This window comes from Fringilla coelebs (assembly GCF_963513975.1).
Source record: "Fringilla coelebs genome assembly, chromosome: 19".
Taxonomy (NCBI): Eukaryota; Metazoa; Chordata; class Aves; order Passeriformes; family Fringillidae; genus Fringilla; species Fringilla coelebs.
In genome coordinates, this window is record NC_140045.1 from 10068144 (window position 1) to 10084890 (window position 16747).

General features: G+C 52.0%; 1 protein-coding gene across 1 annotated transcript in view; it reads right to left on the minus strand.

Annotated features, from left to right (window-relative positions):
* Positions 1-1182: 1182 nt before the first annotated feature.
* UBE2O (ubiquitin conjugating enzyme E2 O) overlaps positions 1183-16747 on the minus strand; it is a 62634-nt gene continuing 47069 nt past the window's right edge. The window contains exons 10-18 of the mRNA XM_084218616.1: positions 15159-15313; positions 14177-14289; positions 12993-13118; positions 11925-12014; positions 8986-9643; positions 8012-8148; positions 7307-7510; positions 6576-6633; positions 1183-5136 (exon numbers count right to left, since the gene is read on the minus strand). Coding sequence (XP_084074742.1) covers positions 4397-5136; positions 6576-6633; positions 7307-7510; positions 8012-8148; positions 8986-9643; positions 11925-12014; positions 12993-13118; positions 14177-14289; positions 15159-15313 — 2281 coding nt within the window. The 3' untranslated portion in view covers positions 1183-4396. The remainder of the gene's footprint in view (positions 5137-6575; positions 6634-7306; positions 7511-8011; positions 8149-8985; positions 9644-11924; positions 12015-12992; positions 13119-14176; positions 14290-15158; positions 15314-16747) is intronic.

Sequence of the window (16747 nt, forward strand, 5' to 3'; positions counted from 1 at the left end):
AGGACTCATGGAAGAGGTTCAAGGAGGGGTCGTTTGGCTCTCTGCCTGCAGCAGGGGCCTTTTGGGGGACCCTCCATCCCTTTTCTTGGGCTGCCCGGGGCCAGCTGGAGCCCTGCTACAGGTCCCCGCCCTGGGGCTTGCCTGGGGGAGATTACTCAGCCTCTTTGATATAAAATTGCAGTAATTAAACCTCATTTTTAGCGCTCAAGTACAAAGCAGAAGAGTAAACAGTGGTGGCTGTTTGCATTTATTCAACTGCAAACTATGCAATTAGGATGGCAGATCCGGGAAAGAAGAGCACGATTGTCTTCCCCCCATGGCCTCACTTGCTCATGGAGAGGAGCCCTGTTCCTGAGCCAGCAGGGCAGGCAGCAGCTGGGAACCACCTCCCAAAATAAAGTTATTTCCCCCGTGGCATCGGGCCAGGTGTAAAAACAGGCTGAGCAATAACTCTCTAACCCTGCTGAGCTGCTGGAGGCAAGGCCCATGGCAGGGGATGCGCTCAGAGCTCTCGCTGTCTCTGTCACCGCGCAGGGAGCAGCAGAGCGGAGCCGTTCAGGCTCACAGCCCCTGAAAGGCTCCCCGCAGGCTCCTCCCGGGATCCTGCGAGGCTCTCAGCAGCAGGTTGGCCGGGATCGCCCTTGCCCTCCCTTGCCCGGGTTTCGCTGCGCAGCTCTGCCATCACCCATCTGCTTCCAAAACCTGCTGGACGGCAGCAACGAGCTCCTAGCGGGGAGCCCCCGGCCCTCCTCCCGCACAGCCCCCGCTCCCCGGGCCGCGGGAGGGGGCAGAGGGTGCTGCGAACGCCAGCACACCGAGACACTGCTCGGGCATCGGCACCTCGAACCGCCCCTGCAGGGAGGGCACCCAAGGGGACGAAATAAAAGTCAGGACTCCCGACTCCACATCACTGCTCCAGATTCCGGCAGGTACCGGACACGGCCGTGTCCAGCCCCATCCATCACACACTTACCTGTGTGCTGAGGTAAGGGGCAGGGCAGAGCTCCCAGGGCCTGCCAGGCTGCAGGGCTGCAAAAGGTTTTCCTTTGTCTGAGTCCGGCCATGAGTACTAGGGTCACCAGAAGCCGTGCTGGGGCACACACTGAGCCACCCACAAGCACCAGGCACCAGAAAGGGCCACAGAAAACAAAAAATCCCAGCCTGACAGATGCCCTCTGTAAATCAGGGTCTTGGACAGTTTATGGAGAGCCACAGAGGCAGCCCCTTCCTGCCAGACCTGCCCGGATCCCTCTGGACTCACCGGCCTCAGCTTCAGCCAGCAGGACCTTGTCCAGCCCCAAGGCTGGCACAGGGATGCGCTGGAGAGGGGCAAGCGCCAGGAGAGTGGCAGGGGGTGGTGGGGGAAAGAAAGAGACAACTCACAGATCTACTCACAGAGGCAAAATTTAATGGCAAGTCATCTTCCCTCCTTTATTACACCTTGGTTAGCCAAACAAAAAAAAAAAAAAAAATCTGCAGGTAAAAAAAGTTTTAATGGTCACACAGCACTTTATACATATATCATAAGCAACCAAGCATCCACATCTGCACGTGAACGACACACCTCTAAGCATGGCCTCAATAGTCAGGTTTGTTTTTTTTATTCATTAAATACTGTACAGAATCAAGGCTACAAACTGATTTTGTAATGCTTCTTCCCCCTCCCCAGCACTTAAAACAGTTACAGGCTGCTCTCATTTGTACATCACACAGTCGTGTAGCCAGTTTTAAGGCTAACAATATGCATCATGCTTTGGCTTTTTTTGTGTGTTTTTAATTTTTTTTTTAAGGTTTTAGCCTTTTAAATTTTGTTACCCTTAAATATTACATACATACACAAAAAAATTACATAGCTGCAGTGTGCTCACCACCAACCTCATCACCCAGGAGCTTCACATTATCAAAAGCTTTAGAAAATTTGTAAACCTCTGTGCACGCTTGGGTTTGGGACAGCTGCAGAGAGCGAGCGGTGCCGGGGGGAGCAGTGTCCCCTTCCAGAAGGCCAACATCCACCTCCTCAGAGAGAGCCCAGCCTGTGCAAAAGCTCTTGTGTAGGATCAAAGACTTTTTGGGCAAAGGGGAGGACGTGGTGCCTGCCCTGTGAGATGAGAGCTGCAGAGTAAAGGAGGGGAAAAGGGGAACTCAACAGGGTTTCTCCCTCCCTCCATCCTTGTTCCTGTGGGTCATGGGGCAGCCACAGCCCGGCTCTGGGGACAGAGGGTGTCAGTGTCTGGGTCACTAACTGTGGTTGTGCCTGGTATCAGCCTCTGTCTGTTCTTCCCCTGCCCTGGAGCAGCAGCCTCCCCTCTTGGCCCCAGCCCTCCGAGACACTCAGTGCTCTGCTCAAAGGGATCCATTCACTCCTCAACGTGGCCGTGGTTGCAGCTCCAGCCTGCCCTGCCCCGCCCACGGCTCCCAGCACCTCTCTGCCCCCCAAACCGGCACCTGCCCGACTTCCCACCTGCCAGGGAGGGCTCCTGGGGCTGCTGCAGATGATGCACCCACAGAGCAGTGGCCGGAGAGCTCTGCAGCCAGGTCTTCATCACAGCCAAGCCCTGCATCCTCCGGTGCACCAGGAGAAGGATGCGTCTTCCAAAACCCCAGTGGTGGATGGGGACAGCAGAAGGGCTTTGTGCAGCCAGCCCCTGGCTCAGGAGCATCGTGGGGGCAGCAGGAAAGCACAGGGAGCTGGGGGGGGGAGAAGGGAGAGGGGTGGATTTGGGCTGTTGGGCGCAGCCCTTGGTGTTTCTGGGAGCAAGAAGCACTGCACCAACGTGTTGGGGTTCTCCTGCTGTTCTCCGTTTCTAACTGCAGCCATAGTGAGCAAGAGCAGAAGAGAGCTTTGGCTCCATCCTTACCTCTGGCAGAGCCATCTGCTCAGCCTGACTCCTCCCTGGGCAGCCTGGCACCGCTGCCTCGCCGTGCAGCTGCAAGACTCTCCCTGACAGACGGTGCTCCCCATGGATGCTCCGTGGGTGCCTCTCCAGTGCCTGAGCACTGGGCAAAGGCAGCAGGGCTGGAGTGTGACTGCCCAGCTCCAAGTGAAGGTGTGTGCAGGCTGGACCAGAGGCCTCAGGAAGGGGACTTGACTGGGGACTCCAGCAAGTCACTGGCTCAAAGTGCTCATGGTCACCAGCTCAGGCTGTGAAACACAGGCTGCCCTCACCAGGCGTGTCCCTGAGTGTCCAGCAGCACCGTGGCTGGGAGCAGGGATGGGAAGTGCTGGCCCACAGTGCTGCTAGCCACAACCAAGCCACCGTGGGAAACAGCTGGCAAGGGAAGGAGCTGATAACAGCCCAAAACAGCTGCTGTAACAGCACAGGAACCAGCACAAACTGGTGCTGCCACAACAGGGCCTCGCCATGACACGGCTTCCCTGGGGTGACCCTGGCTCCCACCGCTCCTGAACACCCATGTGCAGCTGGATGAGGGAGCAGCAGCCACACCAGGCTCATCCAGATCTACAACAGGGCCCAGGGTCACCCGCTGCTGCCTGCCCGGGCGAGGCCAGGATCCAGGGTGGGTGTAGTGCTGTGTGACAGCCGGGATGGCTGGGAACAAAAGATACCTAAGCAAGTAACAAGGGCAGAACCCTGAATCCCATGTATTTCTAGAAGACAGGCATGCACGGTGGGGGGAAAGGGAAGTTTGCCTCACTTTGGAGAAAAAGAAGTGCGGATGGCTAGACTTGCCTCCAGGAGACTGACCTGGAAGTTGCAGAACTGCATGGAAAGTCTGCAGCACTCCCAGGGCAGCACAAGTGCCAGCGCAGAGCTCTGGCCCTGCCTACCAATCCCGACTGGAAGAACCTTGTAGCTATGGGTGAACAACTAAGACTAGAGCAACTCCGTATGGTGTAGACAACTCCAATGCAAACACAATCCAATGTCTAAGTACAGATAAGCTGGGGTAGACTTCATAGAACCCATGGGAACGCTGAGAAAAATAACAGACTGGGAGGGCATTGCCCTTCATTTCCAGAAACTACAGCAATCCCTTCTCCTGGCTGGAACCCCACCAGAACAAACTGCTGGGTGTAGCGCTGGGTGGGAAGAGTCCTTGTGTAGAAAGGTGCCCCAAGATGAAAGTGCAGAGGGAACGTGGCTGCAAGACTGCTTCTGTGCAGGTCTCAAATCTTACCATTGCAGGGTCAAACTTGCAAGAAGAGCACGTACATGGGACAGGGGGAAGGAAGAAGGGTTGGGGGAAAAGAGTTATTCATGCTTAAACAACCTTTCCTCAGAGGAGCAGTCAGGCCTACCACCTTCTTTGGAACAAACCAAGCTGAGGAAGAAAAGCTGGAAGGAGAAGCCAGTTGATTGATAACAGCATTTGCCAATTTACTTTCTGCTGCTTTCCCTTCTCCCCTGCACCTGCCTGTCCCTAACCTGATGGTTTATTTGTCCTCTGTCCACTCTGGGATGTTGGCCCCTGCTAAGGCAGCCCGGTACTGCTGCAAGACACCGCGGATGCTTTTAATGAACCCCTTGGACAAAGGGAAGAGGGGAAACCCGATATCAGGGTAACCGCTCTTCTCCGGCAGGAAACTCCTGTAGCTCTTTCTCCTTTTCTTTGGTTTCACGCTGGGCTGCGAGGCAGAGTCCTGGGCAGCCTTCCCCTCGTCCGTTCGGTCTCTGGCCAGGTCCCCCCTGGCTTGGCCTGTGCTCTCCGAGTCTGAGTACTGTTGGAGGTCGCCGGCGTTGGGCGTCGCGCTCGGGAACTCCGACTCGTCCGGCTCCTCCTTCGCATCCAGCGCCGAGTCGGACAGTTCAGCAGCGCCTCCCTGCTCCGAGCTGCCCTCGGCCAGCGCCCCCGCCGTGTCCCCGGGGCTCTCGGCGCACAGGAGGGAGGCAGAATCTGCCCCGTTGGCCTGTTCGTGGCTGCGCTCCACCAGCTCGTTGGTCTCCAGCCAGGACTCGATGCGGGACACCAGGCGCCAGCCGTTGCAGCGGAAATGCTCCCGGATCTCGTGCTCAAAGACCTCCACGGGCCGGCGCAGCAGCTGCATCATGGACTGCACCACGCGGATCAGCGTCATCTCGTTGTAGCAGCGGCTGTTCTCGTAGCCCTCCTGCAGCCCCCGGTCGCTGTCGAAGCCTGCCTCGTTGTAGTAGGGCTCGTTCACCAGGATGAGACCTGCCGGGAGGACGGACACCAAGGGGTTAAGGCAGGAACATCACCACCATCCCCTGCCAGACCACTCCTGCCAAGAGGGTCAAACACAGGCCAGGCTGAACCCCCAGAAGCTGCAGGATGCAAAGGTCTGGTGTTGCAAGGGGAGCATAGTGTGATGTGGTAGGGACCTCAGACTCTGCAGGGAGTGGCATCCACGTTCCTTGGCTGGCAAGAACAGCCCTCTGCCAGCACAATGCAGAGGGCACACAACAGCAGAGGAGTTCAAAAGGGCAGGAAGGGAGAGGTTTCACAGCTCCTTTCACTTCCCTCCTGCAGAAAACCCCACAAACACAACAAAAGCTTTTATTTTCCTCCTCCTCTAAACCAGAACAAAAGCCAGACTGCATCAACAGGATTTGAGCTGGCCAGGTTCTGCACTATCCAGCAGAGTCCCACCAGACATTGCAGTTCTGAGACACAGAAGACTCTGACAAGTCACCTTTACCAAGATTTCTCCTGCTTACTTCTGGTCTAATGAAATTACAGGTATGTAGCAATAGCCCCAGCACTGCCAGGCTGCTGGCAGTCTGCCACAAGTTGCATTAGAGCTGGGGAGATCATGTGTCTCTCAAAACCCAGGCAGCAGGAGAGGAGATTCTTCCCCTAACACCAAGCTGCTCCAGTAAAACATTTAGTATTTCATTTTCTAAATTTGGATCCTTGGCTTTGGAAACAAGAAAAAGCTTTTATTGTGTGGTGTCCTTCCCCCACAGGACGATACAGGTGGACTGTGGGAGTTCAGAGGAGCAGGAGCTGCCTGCAGTCAGCAGGAACCCTTGCTCTGTGTGAAAGGTTTCTCATCACATGCCTGAGCTCCCTGCACAGAAAGTCACCCAGGAGGAATTTATGTGATTTAGTGTGTCTGCTCCCAAACTGGATGGGGCAGAGCAAAGCCCCATAGCAGGAAGCCCTGGGGCTCGTCTAGGCACACCCCTGATTATTCTCTGCTTTGGTAGGAGCATAAACACCAGCATCATGTGCAAAACATGTCCCAAGTAGGATGGGCGGGTGACTCAGTGGGGTAAAAAAAAAGTCCTGCAAACGAGGCCCAGTTTGGCAACTTCAACTAACTTTGGTAACAGGCTGAGGACACGGCGGCTCACCTCTGTCAGCTCAGAGTAACAAGCAGACAACTCTGTGCTTGGCTGCTGCAGTGAGAAAAGGGAAAGCATTGTGTCAGAGCCCTGGGATGCAGCCAGAACTCTGGGCATGAGAAAAGCTGGCACCTGCTTCCACTGCTCAAGCAGAGAGATAAAGACACTGCTTTGTCCAGCAAGGTGAGACCAAAAGGCAGCTCTAACCCAACTGTGGTGGCAGACCCCAATTGTGTGCCCCCATAAACCAACATCCCTGCCTCCCTCTGCCTTTTCCTGCCCCACAGGCTTGGCAGGAGCATTTACCTTGGATGGAGATGAGTACTTGAAGGAGACTGGATTTACTGGTCCACCTTTCTGTCCCCTGAAATGCAAACACAAATATGTTAAAGGGCTGAAGCACCATCAGTTTGCCCTGTGACTACTGTCAGATGAAGTGAGGCCCCAGTTGCTCTGCATTCCCGTTGCTGACATTCTGTGGCTCACGGTAGGAACAAGGAACTGACTCCACTAGCACGTGATGTGCTGGTGTCCCATCTCTACAACACATCTCTCCGTTATTTTTTTACCAGCACCACACCCCCTCAGGCCAGTTCTGTTTGGAACTGTGTAACCTTACACACCAGCCATCAGTTCCAACCCCTTCCCAGCTGCCCTGTCCTGCCCAAAACCTATTTCCCTGCTTATTCCAAGTCTCCAGCTGGACTTTGTACCATGCTACATGATTTGTCCACAGCGTGGAAGACAGAGCCCTAACCCATAGGCACACCCCATGCTGGTGTTGGCATCTCTGCTGTGGCTGGACTGACCACAGACTTCTCATTGAGGAGAGACAGTTGAGCCAAATACAGACCCAGAAAAAGCCAAACTACACCAGTTATCTGCTCCAGACACCTAAACCAGTGCCCAAAGCCCAAGCCAGCCCAGCTCAAGCACCACCCAGAGAGAAGTCACCCAGGTCTGGTAGGAAGTGACTTGCTGTAAAAGCAGCCCAGCACAAGCCCTGCTCCCCAGGGACAGGTGGAGGACAGCATTACCTTGCCTATCCAGGTGCCCAGGAGGCTGACACACACTTTGCCATTGTCATAGAGGTTGGGGTTCAGTCTCCCACTGCACTGGGAGAGGTAGCGGAAGAGAGGCGGGACAGCGGGGTAGATGTTGGGGAGCTGGATGTCGAAGAGGAAGAGGCCATCTTCATAGGGTGTGCGTGTGGGCCCTTTGATAAGTGCTGAGAAGAGATCCTGTGGGGAGAGGCAGGAGGTCAGGCACTGGGAAACACCCTCTTACCCTGGCAGAGCTGGATTTACACAGAGGGAGAGTGGGGATGTGATTGACTCGGCCCTTTCAAGAGTCAGCTCACGCAACACATCTCAGGGCACCTTCCCCCACCACAAGTTGCACCCTGAGAGCAAAGTGAACCTTTACATCTGAAACAGGGCTTCGAGGAGGGCCAAAAATCCCAAATTTACTCCCTGCTGACACAGCCCCTCGGTGGCTTTCTTCCCACTCAGCACCCAGAACAGGCTCCCTGCAATCAGCAGCTCCTTTTTTGCCACCCTGACTCAGGGAATGCAAAAGCAGCGAAAGCAGCCATTTTGGGTAATTACAGCCCTGTTTCACATGATGCACACATTCCTGCAGCTCTAATGCAAAGGATTAGGGCTAAGCAGGGAATTCCAAAGACAGGGATGCAGATGCTGAGTCCAGCACCAGCACAGAGGCAGCTGAGAGCAGGCACTTGCCATTCGATCCTCGAAGGTTTTCACCATGATGCCATCGGGCAGGGAGGTGGCCAGCAGAGCCATCTCCTTCCGCACGGTGCTAAAGAACTTCTTGGCTTCTGGGGGCTGGAACTCCATTTTCTTGAAGGCATGGGAATCTGTGGGACAAAGAAGAAAACACTTACAGCCTGCCTTTGGAAACTGCCACAGGTTCCTCATGAAGGCAAATCTACCCATGTGTAATATGCATCATGTGGAAGAGAGGAGTTCACTTGCTTTGCTGCTGAGCCAGGAGAGATGATTTCCCACCCAGTACAGCAAACACAACCTGCATCTCCTGTTCTCACTGTCCCTGTGGCCCAGCGAGGAAACTCGTCCCATAGCTGGGACAATCCCACAGAACAATGGCCCTGCCAAACCTAACACAGCTCCCCACTTTCCCTTGCCCACACCTGCAGCTTCACAACAGTCTGGCCTCAACCTTTCCACCCAGGCCTGGCCTGGCTGGAGCACCTTGGGCTCCACTGTCACCAGTGTTCCACACAGCCAGATGCTCTTTTTCATTCCTGGCCACTAACACTGGTGCCAGTGAATAAGGACACCCACTCACCAAGGACACCCAGCACAATAACACCAGCTGGTTTTGCTCTGCTTCTCAACCAATTCAGCCTTGAAAAAACAGCCTGAACAAACCCTGCAACTTGCAAGGAAATGTCTGCAACGGAAAGCAACTGATGTCTGCAGCCCTCCAGTGTTAGTCACCACCCTGGGAAAGAGGGAAGCACACTTCTGAGGCTTGGGAAGGTGCAGGAGTGCCTAGAGATGCTATCTAAAAGCCATGCTTAGGTCCCAGAACACACTGTGCTACAGAAGTTGGCTTAATTTCTCTTCTCTAGTTAATGAGCTATGAAAAGGACTAAGAAGAAAGGATACAGAATCTAAAAGGTTTGAGGCAAAGGTTTTGGATCAAGAAGGACCAGGTATCCCACACTCACCTGGAGCATACTCCAACACAGAGAACACTTCTCCCTTGGCACTGGTGAAGGTGACTCCAGGCTTCCCTCCACTCTGCTGGCAGAGCACTGGTGTCTCACTGGGCCACTCTGACCTCACTGGTGTCTGTGCCTCTGCTTTTTCTTCCTTCTTCTCCGTCTCTACCATGGCTTCCATCTTTTCCTCCTCAGCAATAGCCACATTATCCAAGGTCTTCTTTAGATTTTCCTGCAGCTTTTTAATATCATCTAAGAACTTCTTCTCTCGAGTGGGTTTTTCCAGTTCCACAGTTGGGGAGGTGGGAGAGCCAGTCAGCAGCTGCTCCACAGTCATATTTTTCAGGCTTTCCAAGATCTTGATGGCCTCCTTTAGTTCCCGGAAGCTCTTTGGGGCTCCATCCTTGCCAGCTTTTTCTGTAGCAAGATCTGCAACTGCCATAGCCACAGCTCCCTGGACTTGTTCTTCTACTTTTTTAACTTCCTCTACTGCTGGTTCCTCAGGCTCAAAGTCCTCAATTTTTGGGTGGTCATCTTCCATGAGGCCATTATCTGTCTCCCAGCTGTCACTTTCATCCTCCCACTCTGAGGATGCCCCGCTGGTGCTGCCATCAACAGAATCATAGTCTGACTCCTCAATTTCTGATTCAATATTGTACAAATGCTAAAGGAGAACAGAGTTACATGAGATTTAGACTGAAGCACAACTTTGCTTGTTTTTAAAAGTAAGCAAAAGGAGTTTCCATTTGGAATCGTTTGGGCTGTTTAAACCCATTCCATCTATACTGGCACAGATTATGAAACCACAGAGTCCCATCCTCCACTTTTCCAACTGTGGCACTGGGGGTAAAATTAGAGCAAGTTCTAGATGGGCTGCAGTCCTCCCAGTGTCTGGGATCCAGCCCTCGAGACCAGGCAGGTGCCCCACAGCTCCCTGGATGCCCCAGGGTTTCAGAACACAGAGCTCAGAAGGTATTTGGTATCATGTGAGGAGTTGGTATTTCTGGTCCTGCTCCTGCACCAGCAACTGTGTTGGCACAGAGCCCTGGTTTGGCTGCCTCCACACTCTGTACTTCCACAGAGACAATGCTGGAACCAGGAACACATTCCTGTAGCAGCTCTCCTCTCCTGTGGCACACAATACTTGCCAACAGAGCCTTGCTAGGCTGCTTTAGCTGTTAAATGTGGCTACTGCTTAAAATTCAGCTGGGACAATGGAGCCTCACCCAAGTTGCTGAATAAGCTCTTACATAAAATGCTCTCTTCCCTCTCACTACTGGAAGCTGAACACATCCCCACTCCATCCAGCCTCACCTCCTACAACTTGCTTTTGCACATGCTACATCTCAGGAGGTCTCTCTGCAGAGGTTTACAGACCTCCTCCAGCTTTAAGCACCAACACAGAACCAGGGGAGCAAGAACACCTTTCGAGGGCTGTGTTTGCAGTGACAAGACAGGAGCATTTCATCCACAAGCTTCTGATACTTGAGTGACAGTCCAAGAATCCTGTTAATCTTGCAAGATATGACCCCAGAGGCTAAAGCACAGGGACCCTCAGTCATCTTGTCAAAGCCTTCAACTGAACCAGCACTGCTGAGCCAGTCCTGTGCCACCCAGAGACAGGCAGCCAGCAGAGGTTAGCTGGGTTCAACCCAAGTGACTGCAGGCACGAAAAGCCATCAAAACTCACTGCCCTCAAAGCTAATCCAAATCTGAGTTGGAAAGTTAATTAGCCTGTTATGCCATCTTTATTTTTAGAGCTGTGAAAAAGCACCCAGACAGCTTGTCTCTGGGCACATGGTCAGGCATTGATAAATCATGGTTTTACCAACTGATAATTCATGCTCCTGACATTTCCCTAACTCCCATAATTACGCAGAGGAGCAGAATCGAAGGGACTGGCGTGACACAGCAGGAGCTGCTGCAGAGCCCCAGCACTGCAGTGTGAGAACAGCCCTTTGTGGAGCAGGCATCAGACCTCTGATTGTGCCTGTGATCCAAGCACATGTGACAACGGGGAAGGGAGACAGCAGCCTGCTTTGTACGCCCCAGTCCACTGCCACAGTGCAGGCATTGACTATTCTACTGTAATTAATGCAGAGCTGCTTGGTTTAAAAAGGAATCTTGCTCAAGTACATTGTACTTGCTAAGGCACCTCTGCAGTGGAGGCAGTGGTTGCTCTGTCAGTGACAGAATGGACTCTACAGATGTAGGTTGTCTTGTATCTTTGGGCTGTCTGCCTTCATTCCAGGCAACAAGGAGAGAAGACATGGGATAAAACTGTATGGGGAGTGCAAGTATGAGTACAAGACATTACAACAAAAGCCTTAAAAGAACCCCAGACAAATCAGCAGGGTGCAGTGGATTAGCAGTGTGGCTGTATCTGTATTTTTCAGCTTGCATTCAACCCTTTCCCTTCCTGCCTGGGATAAGATTTGAGTCTGATCCATAGGTTAGCTAAGGTGACAATTTGTGGCTCTGGCCCAGATTCTGGAGGAGTTTCTTTAGCAAAAACCCCACTATGGTGGCATTGCACAAGCGAGACAGAACATGCAATCGTCTTTTGGCAGTGTCCTGGTCGGGCAATGCACTAACCCAGGCTCCAGTCAGAACCAATAATCCCTGAGCTCTGCAAAGCTCCAGGTGCTGGAGGCCAGGAGCAGGGCTGTGGGCAGAGCTGGGAGGCACCTGCGAAGGCAAAAAAGAACCCGTCCAGGCTTTCCTAATCACTAGATTAGAGAGCAGTTATGACCAACTAGCTGCCTCCTGACAAAAGGATTTTCCTGTGATAACAGAATTGGGAAGTCACCCTATCAAACGGGACTGCACCAATCAACAGAGCAAGAGTCCCTTAGCCAGTGAATCTCTACACACAGGATTTCAATCCACATCTTGTCACTCAGCTCAGAGTTACAGTGATATTGGGAGCTGGAACAGGACCTCACCTGAGGCAGAATGATAGTCTTGGAATTGTCAGCCCACACCACTTCCACCTTGCTGCTGACGTCCACACGAGCCACCTGTCCGACCGAAGGCTGTGGAGACAAGAGTGGTTTGTCAGTCCCTTTTCTTCCCCAGGCACTTCAGCGCAGAGCAGGAAGGATTTGAGAAACATTTCCCAGCTGGAGAACCACCTAGAGCAACACCTGCATCCTACATACAAAAACCACACACCTGTGCCATGGAGGTGGGGAGAACTCTTCTCCATAAGGAGCAGGAGTGCTGGTCTGGCAGGAGATCCTGATCCTTGACAGGACCAGCAGCCTTTCAGTGCCAGCAAAGGACAGGTCCTCCATGGAATGGGGGTGCCCTCTAGTGGGGTGCCCTCAGCTCCCCCAACACCCAGCACCAGGGGCTCCTCAGAGAGCACAGGCATGAACAAACAAGCCACAGTCTTGCAAGGTGTGCAGGCAAGGAGCACCTTGCCCTGCAGCAGGTTATTTAGGTCAGCTGAGCAGGCTGGGATGTGTTTCGTGCTGTAAGAGCCACACTACATCTTTTAACACTTTTTTAGGGCAGCAGGCTCAAAAGCTGGAGGTCTCTCCAGAAGTGTTTTGTCTACAATATAAATTGTTCCTTCTTCCCCCAAGGAAATCAACCAGCTCAACAAAATTAACATGAACATAGCCCTGTCACAGCTGAACCCCAGTCGTCTTCTGCTGCTAAGTGAAACCGATTTCATGACAAATCCACCTCATGGTTGCTCAGGAGCCCACAGAATATCCTTTTATTACAAGTTACTCTGCAATCCTAAGCAAGAGTTCTATGAAAAGCCCTCAGGCATATGTTCAGTCCTTGTCTCAGCTTCACTCTTGCTCTGCTGCAGACTGTCATCAAGGTCAAAGGATTCCAAGGTTGCACCTCCACCAGACAGAGCTCTGATGTGTTACTCATGACAGCAGGGGACACCAATACCAAATCAGGAAGCTAGGGAGTTTATTTAGGATGCCAGTGTGGGCTCTAACACTCTCCTATCAACACCAACACCTGGTTACCCCGTGGCCAGGACCCACCTCGTCCTCCTTGGCCGCGGCTCCGTCGGAGTTGCCGATGCGGATGACGATGTCGGTGGTGCGGAAGCGGAAGTCGGGGTGGTCGGCGATGTCGTAGACGCTCACGTCCTCCTCCTCCCCGATCAGCTGCACCAGACACAGAGACACGTCAGCCCCAGCAGGCTGCACTGACCCCCAGAACACACCTTCAGCCCTCCAAAGCATTTTGTGTGATCCCTTTTCAGCCTGCAAGGGGCTGCTGCTGTCGCTCTTTGTCACCTCATCCAGTGGCATGTGGATCAAGGCACGACAATGAAAGGAAGCAGATATTCTGTCTCATCTGCTCACCCTCACTTTGACCTCAGGGTTCATGTCACCATGACAAGGAGACGTGCAACCACAGTGCTTTATTCCCTTCTGAACACCCAGATTTCTCAAAGCAGTTCACTGGGGCCCAAAGGGCAAGAGCTTACTTTTGAAATTATCCAATGCAACAGGAAGTATATGACAAAGAAACTTGTCATTTAATGGGGAACATCTTTCCTTTGATTTCTCCTGGAGAAAGAGAGCTAGGACCTCATGAATTATGAGAAATAACTGAAGCACAACCCTGGGCCAGACACATGTTCTGCTTCTGCATGTGAAGGGCCCTGCTCAGTTATGACAATGTGGCCTGGCAGGCCAAGACAAAGCAGTGTCAAGGCCCCCTCTCATCTCCAACTAGATTGCAGTCTATCAAGACCCTGGAACATACAAGCATTCCTACACATCCCAGGAAAAAGGCATTAGGGTAACTATGGGCAATAGTACCTGGCAGAGGCAAACACAACAATGTGTAACAGATTGATCCTATTGCTATGAACCATGCAATGACATAGGAAGGAAAAATTCTTATAGTGAACCTAGGAAATCAATTATCTGTGACAACTTTAGCAAAAATCTTCATCCATCCCAGAACCTGATGATACCATAGGATGTAAATTATCTGCAAATGATCTTTGCAACTTCACAGGCATCTACGAATAAGAAGTGACATCACCTCTAGCTAAGTCTCCCAGGCCCATAAGCATTGCTCCCTTCCTCAAGGACACACAATCAATGCAGAGCTGATTTCCAGGCTTATTTGTGTTTATCTGTGAGGCATGTGTTATTTTGTGGCTGCTTTCTCTTAGCTGGTTGTGGCAGGCACTGGCTCCTGCACTTACCTCCACATCATCTCCACTGGGTTTCAGCTTGAACCACTTCACCACACAGGTACGGCCGATGTGGTCCCCAGACTGCACCACTCCATACAGCCCAGGATCCTGGGAGCTCTGAGCTTTTGGTCACAATGGCAGGGAAGAAAACAGACAAATCAGCCAAAGGAGCACAGACTTTGCTCAGTGACTGAGGCTGTCAGCTCCTGGGCTCTCATGGCTAAAGCCTTCCACTTGTGAATGGCATGAGGAAAAACACTTCTTCCTACACAGTGAGAATTGTTGCCAAACTAGAATGGTAGAGCTGGAGCTGCCGGGTAACTTTAGCTTCCACAGACTACGTGTAACCCAGAAGACCAGTCAGACATTACTCATCAGAAATGGCCACATAAAACAGCCTATTAATGCTAAGCCAGATTTCTTGCTTCCCAACCTGAGTGTCTTCTGGTCCCCACTGCTGAGGGTCTACCCTTGCTAGAAAAGGAGCTGAGAGCCAGATGGCATCATCAATATTTCATATCCAAAAGCTGCACATCTTGAACTTGTTCAGCGGCCCTCACTAGCATCACCAATTGGTTTGGTGAAGAAAAGGGATACAAGAAGGGGCCTCTGGATCCCAAAACTCTCCATGAAAGAAACGTGAGGGTCATGATAAATCAGCCATACAGAGAAAACAGCCTGAGGTAAGCTGTTTGTTTCTCCCCTCACGCTGGGACAGAGCTCAGAGCTGTTGGCCCTTTCAAGGTGGGCAACCCCTGCTCTGCAGAAATATTGAAAATCCTAGTTTGGATCCTTGGTATTTATTCTTTCCACATCCTTCCTGTTGTCATAGTACAACTTTGGTATGTAAATAATGGTTCTCTGCTGCCATTCCCACCAAGTCAGCTGAGTCACTGCTGTCCCTGTCAGGTGCCCACCTCAAGTGAGCAAATTAGGGGATCCAAACTGAACAATACTTTGCAATTAAGAGCATTGCTCTGACACCCAATACCTCTTTTATCCACCACAAAATCGCCGGGGCAGAACTCGTTGTTGTCCAGGTGATGGACAGGGATCAGCTCGTTGGAGCGGATGTTCGTCTCCACGGTGCCATCCTGCCACATCACATCAGCTGAAGTCATCGTGGTCACCACTTCCACAGCAACCCTGGCAGCACACAAAGGCAATGAGTTACCAAAGGGAACATCAGGGATCAAGATGGACCTCAGCAACACAAAGGTACACAGATCACCAGGCTGGGAAGCAAGGCAGGAAACACCACGCAGAGCACATGGACACAGCTACACAGCAGGCTTTGTTTTGATGGGCTCTCAGCCCCTGCCCCTGCAGGTTGAAGGAGGACTGACTTTCCAGGGAGCTCCTGCTGAGTTCACTTTTATTCCTATGGAGGCAAATTAACATCTACTAGCACCCACTTTCTGCCCCTGACAGAAGCTTCAAATAGTTTGAAGCTTGAGATCTTCTCCACTGGAGCACCTTCCACCTCTGAGGAGTCTTTGAAACTAGAAGAACACATCACTGGAAAGATAAATCATCACAGCCCTTCCAGAGAGGAAAAAAACCAAAGGAAAGAGGCTACACATTGAATCTGAGTAAAGCAAAAGGATTTTGTTCAAAGGAGAAAAATGTCCTCCCCAGCTGTTCAAACACACACGTGTCTCTGCAGCTCAGAAACTGAACCCAAACACGCCACAATGCACCACATGCTGGTTCTCTGCTGTGGGGCTTGGCAGGGATGCTTGAGGAGGCAAAGTGCTTGGGGCAGGAGGGACAGCCTAGCTGGACACTCTTCTAATGAGCCCCCCACTAATTTCATCTCTCCTACAGAACAAACCAAATCCTACAGAACAGAACAAACCAAATCCCACACTGGCTTTAAATCTTCCCTTTACTCTGCTGGCCAGGCCTTCCAGAATAACACAAGTGCTGGAGTTATGTTGGTTTCAGAACCAAATCAGAATGAAGATACAACAGGCAAATACAGCTGTTTGTCCCCAGCCCTGTTTTTATGAATGTCAGAGAAATATTTTTAAGTGGAAACAAGATGAAGTTTTCACAGGGCCAGCACTCAGCAGCAGAGAAATTATCAGAGAAGAGTCTGTAACAGGCCAAGTGTGTGTGTGATACACAGCAAGATGGTTTCTGGGGGACATGGGACATGTGCAGCTGAGGATGGGAGTAAAAAGGCTGTGCAAGGAAATGAGGCTCTTGTCTGCAATGGTGGCTTTAAACAAAAATCAAGACTTGATGTTAATAAAAATCCTTGTATATCCTCACTAAAAGATATCCAGCAGTCTGTGTGTTGCAGAGAGCTGCAGCAGATCACTCACTGATGGCAAAGCCACATGCTGAGCTGGCCCCTGCAGCCAGACTGCCCAGGAGCTGACACATCACATGTGGTGACCAAATGCAGGCAGCCCAAGCACTCAGCATTTCTCAGCAGCGCCTGGCAGAACATCTCTGATGACCAGAGAAACATCTGATTCCTCAGCCCCCCAGAGGAATATTCAACAGCACTGGCCCCTCACACTGAGCTGTGTCCAGCTTTCCCATGTACCCTTCACAGCATCAACTGGGGGC